We start from the raw sequence: 12,003 nt of genomic DNA, 5'->3' as shown, positions 1-12,003 counted from the left end.
CAAAAATGGGATCGTGGGCCATTTCTCCACTGACACGCATCGCAAGCTGTGTGGGTTAAATCGGTAGTGGGTGTGATAGCGCACTATGTTTTCTTGAGTATTACGCTTACTACGCTTACGAAAGGAAGTTTAATCGGATACGATGACACACGCAATACACACTCTAAGGGGGAAGAAAGAGGAGTTTAGTCCTTTTGGGAACTAGATCCGAACTGTCATAATCATTAGTCCCTTCCGGGACTAAATGCCCAAAAAGGGACTATTAGAGACTATTTGCAGTGGTGGGCAACAAATTTCAGCGTCCGGGGACCAAAATGGGGAGTACCATTGTAATTGTAATCTAGGGAACTATAGAAGCTGTAATTACTCCCAAGTTGCTCCCTTTTTTATAGTGCAGGTAACATGCAGGACAGGTTGATGTAGTGATGACTCGGGATCCAGGGCTATAATTAGAGTTTGTGGTTTTCAGCTTTTTTTTTTTCAAGCTAATTCGGGGGTGTATATAGGCATTTATATGGTTCAGTAAAAATCGGATTCTTTCGGCAGCTATATTCCGGCCCGAATGCGGGCATCTATTCAATTCCACACGAATGTCTTGCTGGCCTGACCATGTTTTAACGGGCCTCAGAAATGGAAACAAGGGTGAGTCTAAGTCGTTGTTGGAGGTGTGTAGCCAGAAGGGTTCAAAGAGTAAAAAGTCGAACTAAAAGGGTGTGATCGGCTTTTGGAACAGTTTTGGGAATTCCGAACATTCCCTTGCGATAACAGACCTCACAGCCCGGTCATCCTTCTATAAGCGCTGAAGCACAACGAAACAAGGGAACCGTCCGCATTGTACGCTATCGCCTGAGCGTACGTAAGGGATAGCATGATGGTTCTGCGCAATGCGCGAAGCTCTCTTTCTGTTTTGCGCGTGTGCGGAACCATCAACGCTATCCCTTACGTACGCAAAGGCGATAGCCTACGATATGCACTAGAACTCTCTAATGCGGTCCACAAGTATGTCATTCCAATGGGAATGTCCCTTTCCCATTCAAAGGATGGCAGCTGACATGGTACTGCATATTCGGATTTTTTCAGAATATTCCGAATTTGAAAAAAAAAAAAATCATTCGGGGGGGGGGGGGGGGGGGTTTCGGGAAATGCCGAAAACCACAAACCCTAGCTATAACGTGTTGCGGAAGTTTTATCAATCACTCAAATCAATCAATCAGTCAAGGCCAGCTGTCGCTGTATATGGCAAACTTCCTACCCTGTTGTTCCTTAGTTCTACATCCATGGGCGTCTATAGTAGTCATGTGATCCCCTTGGACCGATTCGATCAGGAACCGAAACCGAACGTTGATCCCTAGCAGGCCAAATGACAGGTCGTCCTGCCTGATAGCGATGGCCTAACATCTCGTTACGTAAAACTGTTTAGCCCCAAGGATGTTGCCGAAAGACAGGCCGGTCTTCCACGTCCAATTATCCAGAGGACATTCATTTTCAAGGCGGCAGTTAACGAGACAGTCTGTGAACTGCGCTGGTCCCCAGCAAAGGTACGTCCGCTGCCCTTCCAGAGTCACACCAACGCAAGCACAAATGACAGATGGCTGCTGAGTAAAATGTATTTAGAGATATACAACTGTGACAATATGGTAGAACATTTTATGCGCATGATGCGTTCAAGAGGTGCTCGTATCTCTGCACTTGTAAGCAATCCCTCGGCTCTTGAGTTCACGAACTGTCGGTGGGGGGAGGCGACCGGATACCGAGATGGCGTACACCCCTCTCGCCTTGCGGCCTGAAAACGAATACAACGTGTATAGATCAGTAGATAGCTACACATCATGTGGATTCTTTTTTAGCTCAGTTATTCCACGCAATGTGACGAAAACAAATGCAAGCGGATACTACCTAAACTTTACGTATCTGTTACGAACTCTTAGCTTTAATATATCTTGGTAAAATGGAAGAGACAATGTCATCATTCAGCGGGGCATGGTGACTTTCCATGCATTTTGTTCTGTTCACTTTATAGGCAGAGCGGTGTCCGCCCATTTCATCGAACGCCGTTTCATCGAATGCCGCTTCACTCAACACTTCACCATGCGGCTTGTACAAAGCATGCAAATACATTTCAGGGTGCTTAGTAAGCAGAAAATGTTCGTGTTTCTGCTCAATAACTTTGATATCTGACAATCTATTGCCGACTTGATTGAACATGGGATAACGGTGTTCCTGACCACTGCTACGATCTAGTGTAGGATAGTCGAAACAAAAAATGAGCGGTGCTGATAACATAACTTAGTGTGCCTAGAATGGTAGATGACAAGTAGTTCTTATCAAACTATCTATTGCCAGACTGGATAGATTCATTCAATAGATCCAGGACTATGATGTAAGCTATTGAAGAATGTCGATTATTATAAATACTTGTTTTCAATAATCATTGGTAATCATTATATCATTGTAAATCATTGTTAGAAACGATCTAAAATTGGATAGCCATATATTAAACACGGTAGGGTTGTTGAGAGTTGAGCGGTCTATTATTGTTCGGCTTCAGCGCTTCGACGGTGAGCAATTGTCGGCACCCTTCCAAAAACACTTCAGTTGCATCAGGTCAACCCTCTTTGCATATCTCGCTTTCATTTAGTTGCACATTCTCCCTATCTGGCTGATAGCATAGTACCTTTACATTACTGTCGTAATCTCAGCGGATAGGTCCATGGACGGAGAACCTGCTTCATGATAGTAACCAATGGCATTTTCTTTGCAAGCAGGGGAAACCTGCTCGAGTCAGTTTTGAAGAGGTAACTCCGATGCATTTGTAACAAATAAATGTTTCGGCCGCAAGAAAGAGCGATTCGATGAAACGGCGTTCGATTAAATGTCCCGAATGGTGTCCGCCCATTTCATCGAAGGGGACCGCCCATTTCATCGAAGGGGACCGCCCAGAATGACCAAGGCTAGGTCAGGAGAGCCTTTTACGTATTTCACACGTTGCCGCAAGAAAAAGCGATTCGCTGAAACGGCGTTCGATGAAACGTCCATTTTTTGACGAAATGGGCTTCGATGGGACGGCGTTTGATGAAATGTCCCGGAATCTTCGCGATGCGATTGCGTACGCGGTACAAAAAGTCTGTCATCTCTCCACACACCGCTCTCCGGAAGAGAAACGAGACTAAAAAGTATTGATCACACAACCCAACTGTCCGGTGGACAAAGAATGTGCAATACGAGATGTCTTCTCTTCATTTGCGGTGGTTTCGAAAGGCAGCACAGGGCGAATCCCACGCGAACGCCCAAATCGAACAAATGGGCAAGAAGCGCGGAGAGTGCACCACATATATAGTAAACTATCCCACGCTTCGTCGGGACGACCTTGTGAGCGATAGTGAAAGCTACCGACCAAGGTCAGCAGTGAGGATCCCAATGCGCCGTCAGCTCTGCGTGCACTGGCTGCCCTATTACACTGACCTACTGCCCCCTCGCGGGGGGTAAGCATGCTGCTGTGGTGACAATACGCCGCGTTTTATATCCCATTCATGTAACCTGCTTATACAACACCAATCGGCGGGCGAGGCAAGGTCGTTTCGAAGACTTTGCTTTTTTCGCGCATACGATAGACGCCTTTTTTTGGACGTTGTTATTATAACTTTCCAGACGTCTGACGTCTTAAAGCTTACGTGCATGCGTATAAAAAAAAAAAAAAGAGAGAGAGAGAGAGAATCGTAGACTTTCGACATTTGTATTAATATAGAGCTCTCTCTGGAAGGGGGGCTCCTCGTACGTGGGAATATAACTGCGTTCAAAGTGATATGAAAGCGACACGACTGCTGACAAAAAGGACAACCATGATGACTTATCGTTACGTGCAGAGATGGGCGAAAGTGATTCATTCTGATCATGGTTTGAAATACTTCTAAAACGCCAAGTGAGGCAGTACCAAACGCGAAATCTAAAAGTTATTGTTAATTACTTTAATGGATGTCCGGTGCAACCATTCGGAGAGGCATTTTGGTTCCGTGACATTTCATCGAACGCCGTTTCATCGAATCGGTGGCCGCCGCTTTTTCTTGCAGCAACGTGTGAAATACGTAAGGCTCTCCTGACCTAACCTTGGTGAGGCGTCGATGAAACGGCGTTCGATGAAATGGCGTCGATGAAATGAGCGGACACCGCATTTTTCTTGTATCCTGTGCTGCATGAGAAGCGATTGCACACAGATATCACCTTGTCACCTTCGTCCTGTACACACGCACAAGACGGAGACACGTTCTAGAAAACATGATGGAAATTAAATGTTCGGAGGCTCGAACACCTTAAACAGACAAACACAACACAAGCCTCAAGGGGCCTAGGGCCTACACACTCTCTCCCTCTCTCTCTCTAAAAAAAAATAGAGTAACTTTAGTCGTTTTTGTCCTTTTGCATTTGCCGCAATCATTTCGGAACCAAATGCACGGGGAGACTATTTGCATTGTTAGGGAGTAACTTTCACGGTCAAGGGACTAAAATGAGTGGCAACTGCTATATCAGGGAACCAGAAGCTGTAACTGTTCCCCAATTGATGCTTTGTTTCTTTTTTACTCGCTTTGTAGTGTGGGACAACTGTCATGTTTCGAACGTTCTACAGCTTCGCCAGCAATCGGTATGGAAACAGATCGAGACGGTGATAGTTCAAATTTCGAGCTGGCCCGACACCTAAGCGCGTAACTGTAGCAGCTACGGGTGATTAACGACAAAAAAAGAAAAAGAAGAAATGACGGTCCCCAGAGCCGTCAGAAAGACTTCCTCCATAACTTTAAAGAGTCCGTCAGCGTGAAAAGAGCATAACGAACGGTCCATCCTCTACGTGAACTGCGCGGATGCCGGCTTTACATCAACGCAGCCAGAGACGTGCATTGTATCGGTTTCCATACACACACACACACAGGAGATAGCAAAATTTACGGCCCGACGTACATAAACTTCTAGACAGAATTCGTGGAATCGACAAGAGGAGGAGGGGGGAAATGAAATGAAGGTCACATCTATATGCCGAAGAAGAAAAGCAAAAAAAGGTGATATGCCAGGACCGTAACTTTTCTGGTTCTTTTCACAGCAACGTCACCTAGCGAATCCCTAACTCCGGACGTCATAAAACAGGCACGTTCGTTACGCCAAAAAGGTGAGCGTCCGGCGTTTAGCCCGTCCGGAGCCTTTGTTCGCACAAGAGCTCGACGGCGCGCGCGCCGCATTCAAGCACACATACACATTAAAAAAAAAAAAAAAGGTTACTATTCCGAGAAGTTACGGGAAAAAAAAGTCCTTTCTCTCGTTTATAGCACCTGAGATGCACCGGTCAATTTGTGGGCAGGGAACAGACTAATAACGTTCCATTTACGGAGAGAAGGCGAAGAAGTGAAAGCACACGGTGGACATTGCTATAAAATGCCAGATTCTGTGGCCGAATTGTTGGCGATTTTAAACTGCGCCAACATTTACGATCGTGCTCCCCCTCCCATCTTTCTTATGAGCCCATTGTACGAGGGAGGGGCATAAAAGCGAAAGTTTTTAGATTCAAAAATCTGCTCCACCGACACAGAATAGAGGAGAAAACGTCAGACCGGCCGGTGTCTAACATCTGGTCCCCTCCCCTCTTACGTATTTTATTTTTTTACATTCAATTCTCAGAAAAATCTCTCCCGCATAAAAGAAAAGGCCGTGGAGTTCCTGGGGGAAAGGAGGGGGGGGGGAACCGTATAACGGTTCTTGAACATCTTTTTCTTTGCCATTATTTTTATTTAACTATACGTACTCTCTCTCTCGCTCTATCCCGTATATTTACCTCCTGGCACGGATGTGTCGGATTTTCGATTTTTGTCCGGTTTTTCGCCCCGAAAATACTTTTGTGCCGCCCGTCCGGAGCGGTAAAAAAAAAGGAAAAGAAAAATGGCCACCGCCCTTATTTCACTTTATTTTTTTCTTCCCTGGTCCCCTTTATTCCGGCTTTTATATCCATCAAAAATTTCGTCTGTCCGTTGTCCGCGCGTACCCGCTGTTTCTTTCTAATGTTTTTCTTTTTTTTTTTTCGCCGTCAAATATTGAGGAAATTTGATGCTCGTTTTTTAATACTTTTATCGCGAAGGGAGGCTCCCCCAGGGTCTGTTTGTACACGCAGAAGGATGTCGTCGCCCGTTATGTTATCACGATGCATTCGGTCGAAAAGTTTAGTAAAGGTCCCTGTCAGGAAAATTCGACGAGGCGGGCTTCAGGGAAGCGTGCTTATACAGAGAAAAGCGGAGGTCATGAACTATACACGAGCTATGCATGAACTATAGATGAACTATACACTTGGGACTGCATGCGAGGACGATCTTCGAATCCCATATGCCAAACGTCCATTATATCACTGAAAGAAAAACAGCAGTAAAATGGAGAGTAATTGCAGCTTCCAGTCCCCTACACTGCAATTACTCCCCATTTTAGTCCCCCAACCCCGACATTTACTCCCTCAGGACTGCAAATTGGCACTGAACTTCACAAATGGTCTTCCGAATGCAACAGTCTACGTAAATATGTGCTCTTGGTCAATTTGACGGCATAAGGCTGGTATAATTCAGCCAACTTCACAGTTTTCCACCCACACAGAGTATATAGGAAACAGTTACCGCTTCTTTCTTCGCAAATTGTGCCCTATATGTATGTCGCGAGATTTTATGTCACTCGATATATCACTGTTGACGGTTTGATTCAAAGTATTTTCATGCATGCACACGAATTACGTACCCGTGGCTCTTAGAACAGAGCGTGAAATGCAGTCTCCACTCTGTGACGTTCATTCGCTCCCGTGCATTTACTCCCGAAAGGGACTATTTCTTGTTGCAATGCATTTAGTCCCCAAAAGGAGTACAATTACTCTCTCTTTTCCTTTTTTTTTTTTTCCTTAGAGTGTACGTGGACATGCATTGTCGTCGTTGCGAGCGAAGACACGGGTAATTGCAGCGTTATGTAACACTCAACGACGGTCACTAATGTTTCGATAAGATGCGACGTCGGCCATAAACTGGGAGCAATCGGTCGTTCGGTTTTCCCATAGGATGTCCTATGGGAACCAGGAATATCATAGTGGCTTGCGAGTTTCCTCATTTATATTCTTCGATGCGCCCAGTTCGGTTGTTGCTGCCGGACATCGCCTCGTTCGAGTTATATAATTCCGCTGTGAATGGATGCACGAAACAGAATCGGCATGGCGTTGTCGAGGCAAAAAAAATGCGTAGTATATACAAGAGCACATATATTTCGATTTTTCACAGTTCTACCGCATCATTTCGCGTTTGTCCTTCTAAACATTAGCGGGCGAAGTCACGTGTTGAGTTTTGGACAATCACAAGGTGAGAAGCATCAGGTTGTCATCCACGTAATCACTCGTAATCAAAACAAATAAAGCACGTACATATCGCGGGAATGACAGTGATATACGAACGAGACATACTACCACTCAGTTGGGCTCATCAAATGTACCTCGGAAAGTGACGAGTTCAGAAAGAACGAGCAAACTTCAAGAAAAAATAAAATAAATAAAGTGATTGAAATTAAAAACTATGCCTACTATGCCTATGCCCCAATTCGAGGGTTCTTAAGTTGAACAGTACGAAATTGGTTTGTCTCGACGAGGCCTATATGAGGCAATTGGATGTTCTGAGGCTGGAACACATTGAAAGGGCAAATACATACAATACAATACGTACATACAATACATACATTCGAGTCCTACAGCTGGCTAACCTTTTTAATTAACTTTCATCTTTGATGCCTATATCTTTCGTTGATATTCGTTGCATTTTTTAAAAACAAAGTTTAAGTTCATATTTAACAAAGTTGCTGTCTTCTCTTCACTTCGACCCTCACCCCACGCAGTCCCCCTTGACCCGAATACCGGAATGGGATACTCACTAATGCGTTGCCATTTAGCCACCCAGCTGTCTTCCGGGCTCATTAGCGCTATCATGCTGTAAACATAGAAACCGATCAATACCGGAACAACAGAAAATGGACGACTACAACACCTACACACAAAATGGATTACACCAAAGTCTAGACCACAATCGTTAGTGCTAGATCTTAATATGGCACAGACGCGGGCAAGCTGGTGGATAAGCCCCATGATCGGAGGGGGGGGGGGGGGGAACAGAGCGTGGGCGGACCACACATGGAGCTCAAATGAGCTGCAACGTCCGTCCTTTTGTCGCCCACGCTCAGGATCCTCTCATTATGGAACCAAATGGGGGGATTCCATCTGGAAGCTCGGTTCATCTGAGTGCGGTGCAAGCCGAAGATGGGGAATGCATGCATGGAAGGGGCTTTTATAAGAGATCGTAAGCACGCAAGATCAAATAGAGTAGATTAAAGGCCGGCATTGCAACAACAACAACAACCACAACTTTACTGTGAGACAAAGGCCGGTCCGCATGGTGCGTTTTTCTTGCGTAAAAGCCCAGTTTTCACACCCAGCGCGAAATTTTGTACGTCGCAGCTGCTCGTAGCGCGTGATTCACTGCATCAGAGCATGTTTGATATTTCACGCAGCAGTCAGTTCACAGGCGCCCATAGCAACCAATCACGGCGCAGCGAGGCACTTCTGGTTCCGGTCCAGCATCCTACTTCCTTTTTAGCAATAGCCGCTCTTACGAAAAAGCTGCAGAAGGACATCTCCAAGTACAACGACTTTCGGTCGTGAGTGACCATTCTACCAATCGCAAATCAATTACGAAGGAACGCACACAAAAACAGCCATTTCAGGACGGAACAGGGAGGAGAAGAGAGTGTTGCCAACACTTTGTAAAGCACATACGGCAAACCCTCTGTGCACGCAGCAGCGGGATTTGCGCCCCATGCGGTTTGACGGTGCGTGGCCATGCAGAGTTTTACGCAGCGCGATATTCACAGAAACACGCACCATGCGGGCCGGCCTTAACCCTTGTACGGGCTAGCGCTCGAGTGGCAGGTGCCCGAGGTTTAGTTACGACAACCATTCGCACCCCTTATACACGTGGACGGGATGACGTCACGCCGAAGGCACGGTTGTGATTGGCGGACTCTTAATGACCTATCTGTTTGTTTATCTACAGGGTTAGCCTCGCAATCAGTACACAATACGATTCATCTTGCCCCAAACTTTGCAGACTGATAGCCATTTGTCTTGAGTTTTATTCGATTCTCTTTTTCTTTTTTTGCAAGCGTTACGGTCTTGTAGAAAAATAGAATCGAAATTAAGCAAAATTTCACCACATGCATTTTCAGTGGTCTATCGCACTCAAAAGCCGCAATTTCTTCTCTTTATTTTTCTTCTTCTTCTCCTTTTTGTCTGCTTCACGTTTACATCACAAGATACAGGTGACGCTGCTTACAACAAAGCGGCACGCTGACGTTATGTGCTAATCACCTTCTGCATGTTGCGCCACCCGTGTATGGTGATATGAAAATGAAACATACACAAGAAGGAATGACGGCTTTTGAGTGAGATAAGCCGGCGCCCGGCCACTGAAAATGCACAGGGTGAGATTTTGCTTGCTTTTTTTATTTTCTTACACGGCCGTAACGCTTACAAAAAAAAAGGGGGGGGGGGTCAACAAAATCTAAGACAAATAGCTGTCAGTTTGCAAAGTTTGGATAAAACTTTCCTTCTCTTTTTAGATGCGATAGGAATGGTTGCTAGACTAAACCTGTAGGTGACGTTGGCTCTGTTCTTCCTTCTGGAACTTTTACGAAGGAGACGACAGCGACAGTTAAGAAAGCGAGCTGACGGTACATTTCGCTAACACATCTTTTCGGAGCCTTTCCACGAACACTATTGTTTCCGAGAATTACTGAGTTGGCACATGAAATATCGTTTCATCGTGCTGTCGGCTGCCAGCCCTCTTCAGCATGTATCATCAAACAACATACTGAATTTCTATATAACATTTCGTTTGGGCAATATAGATAATAATATAACAACATAGAAATAATTGGCGGGGCCCACGTGAGATGTCCATGTGAGGATGTCTCTGTGTTATATTCAGCTTGCACAGATTTTCATGCACTCCAGCTCAGGCTCAGTCCTGACAATCTCATTCCACTCAATTCACCAGTGAATTCACCTGGGTGAATAGTGTCATTTATGACATAGCTCTACCATTCGATCACCATTTTGATACATTCCTAGTCTGAGCGTAAAACACAAATGCACCTCAACATGTCATCGCGCAACATGAAACGTCCTGTTCGAAAAACAAAAAATCAACATGTTATTCTTGGCAAGCGTGTCCCAGTGATTAGAATTCCCAACGGTATGCAGAACAAGAGAATCGTACTGGCGTAATTTATTAACGTACTCGGCTATTCTTGACAAAATATGTGAAAGAGTCGATGGTCCGTCCACGATCTCACGGCCTGTCGCGCATAATTACTGCTCCAACCACGGGACGGCGCGGCGTCAGCGAAATGTGGCGGCGCGCATTTTGAATTCGCTCTCTTTTGGTACAACTCCTAAAAAGTGGCACTTCCGCGATTGATTTCTTATTTGTTTTGTCACGGCAGGATTCACGTTTTTTGAACAAACCGGGCGTCTACCAAAATTGTAGAATTTTGCGTCTTTTAAGCATTCTAAAGATGAAACATGCCCGCACGAAGCCCTCGACAGGACGCGCCATCTCGTAGGGTAAATGCGAATCGGCCTGCGTCTACAGTTGACTCCTCCACCATCTCCACAGAGTGGAGCTGTGACCAGTAATTTCCCCAGAAATAGACATCGGAAGCGGGGGGGATATGTTTATTGAAAAAATAATAATAATAACAATAAAATAAAGGGATGGGGGGGGGGGTATGTTTATGGATACATGTATTGGTAACCAAGCTGTGGCAATCTCAGAAATTTCAGGGGGGGGGGGGGGGGTTGCAGGGAAATCCCTGGCTGTGACTAAATTTTCTCCACTGTAGAGACAGCGGAAATCCCTACTCTCAGGGTACCCTTGTGGGACTTATCATATTCACTAAAGCACCCCAGCGGAGTCTGCCCTGATATTGAGGGATTAGGCGTGTGTGAATGCGAATGGCATGGTGACGTCTCAAACACTGAAGCCTGAATTTATGCATAAATCAGAGATTAACATTTCTCCCATACCTCGGTTTGCATGTCTTGTGTAAATTCTTGGCCTAACCTCACCCCATACCAGTCTCTGTTTTGGTTCTATGAAGCAGCAGGCACATCAAACACCTAGACTCAGACCTGTGTTGGCAGGATTAAAACTGATGCATTTTTCACCTCCCGACCTACAAGCCCCATAATTTCAACCTCATTAGTCCTAAATAGGTCACTGGTTTGCAACAAAGCTACAAGTAGCCTTCTCTGTGAGGCAAAACACCCAGAGGTTGGCAAGAAACCTTCTTCGGCTGCAAATGTCAACCATGCATTGGTTCAACTTCAAAGAAATCGGCTCCAGTACAGGGAACGCTCGGAAAATGTGTGATGGTTCACACCACAGCATATTTTGCCCTGCCTTTTTAGTAAACACGTCTGAGTTCAAATGTTTTACTCACCCATCGAAATTTGAACTAGTGCAGTCGTATACCATGTCTCTGTTGTTCTTCATGTGGAGATATTCGTCACAGTTATCACATCCATCAAATTCGAACTGTTCAAATGTCTGAAACATAAAGTCATTTAATGTCTTTTCACTCTATGAAAGTACGTGTAACAAACATCTACATGCAACATGCAACATAAAGCACTGCCCCGGTGGACATTTCTAGGGGCTACACTGTACCCTGAATCAAACAAGTAAACCGTGAGACTGTTATACTGCGCCAACTGTTACTTCATAAAATAACGGCACTTACTTTGATGAGGGAACACAGAAGGCAAGCCCTAAGATTCCTTAAATCTTTTGGAATGCTTTCCATTGAAGCACCCATCATGATACCGACGCGGTTAACTTCGGCTTCGGCTGATCTCCGATCAACTCCGGTATCCAACTCCAAAGCCAACTTATGTCA

General features: G+C 45.2%; 1 protein-coding gene across 1 annotated transcript; it reads right to left on the bottom strand.

The window, feature by feature from the left end:
- Positions 1-1,591: 1,591 nt before the first annotated feature.
- On the bottom strand, positions 1,592-11,978 carry LOC135371160 (transcription elongation factor SPT4-A-like). Its single transcript, XM_064605216.1, has 4 exons — positions 11,848-11,978; positions 11,548-11,654; positions 7,924-7,979; positions 1,592-1,783 (listed from the first exon to the last, which is right to left on the bottom strand). Exons 1-4 carry the CDS (start codon positions 11,923-11,925, stop codon positions 1,665-1,667), a joined length of 360 nt encoding a protein of 119 aa, XP_064461286.1. The 5' UTR covers positions 11,926-11,978; the 3' UTR covers positions 1,592-1,664.
- Between the last annotated feature and the right edge of the window lie 25 nt (positions 11,979-12,003).

This window comes from Ornithodoros turicata, chromosome 10 (genome assembly GCF_037126465.1).
Source record: "Ornithodoros turicata isolate Travis chromosome 10, ASM3712646v1, whole genome shotgun sequence".
In the NCBI taxonomy this organism is placed as follows: Eukaryota; Metazoa; Arthropoda; class Arachnida; order Ixodida; family Argasidae; genus Ornithodoros; species Ornithodoros turicata.
This window is presented reverse-complemented; position numbering and strand designations above follow the sequence as displayed.

Coding starts and splice junctions, on each gene's coding strand:
- LOC135371160 (XM_064605216.1), bottom strand. CDS start 11,925: ATGATGGGTGCTTCAATGGAAAGCATTCCAAAAGATTTAAGGAATCTT. Junction 11,655..11,847: donor TTCTGTGTTCCCTCATCAAA/GTAAGTGCCGTT, acceptor TTTATGTTTCAG/ACATTTGAACAGTTCGAATT. Junction 7,980..11,547: donor ACTAGTTCAAATTTCGATGG/GTGAGTAAAACA, acceptor CTATGTTTACAG/CATGATAGCGCTAATGAGCC.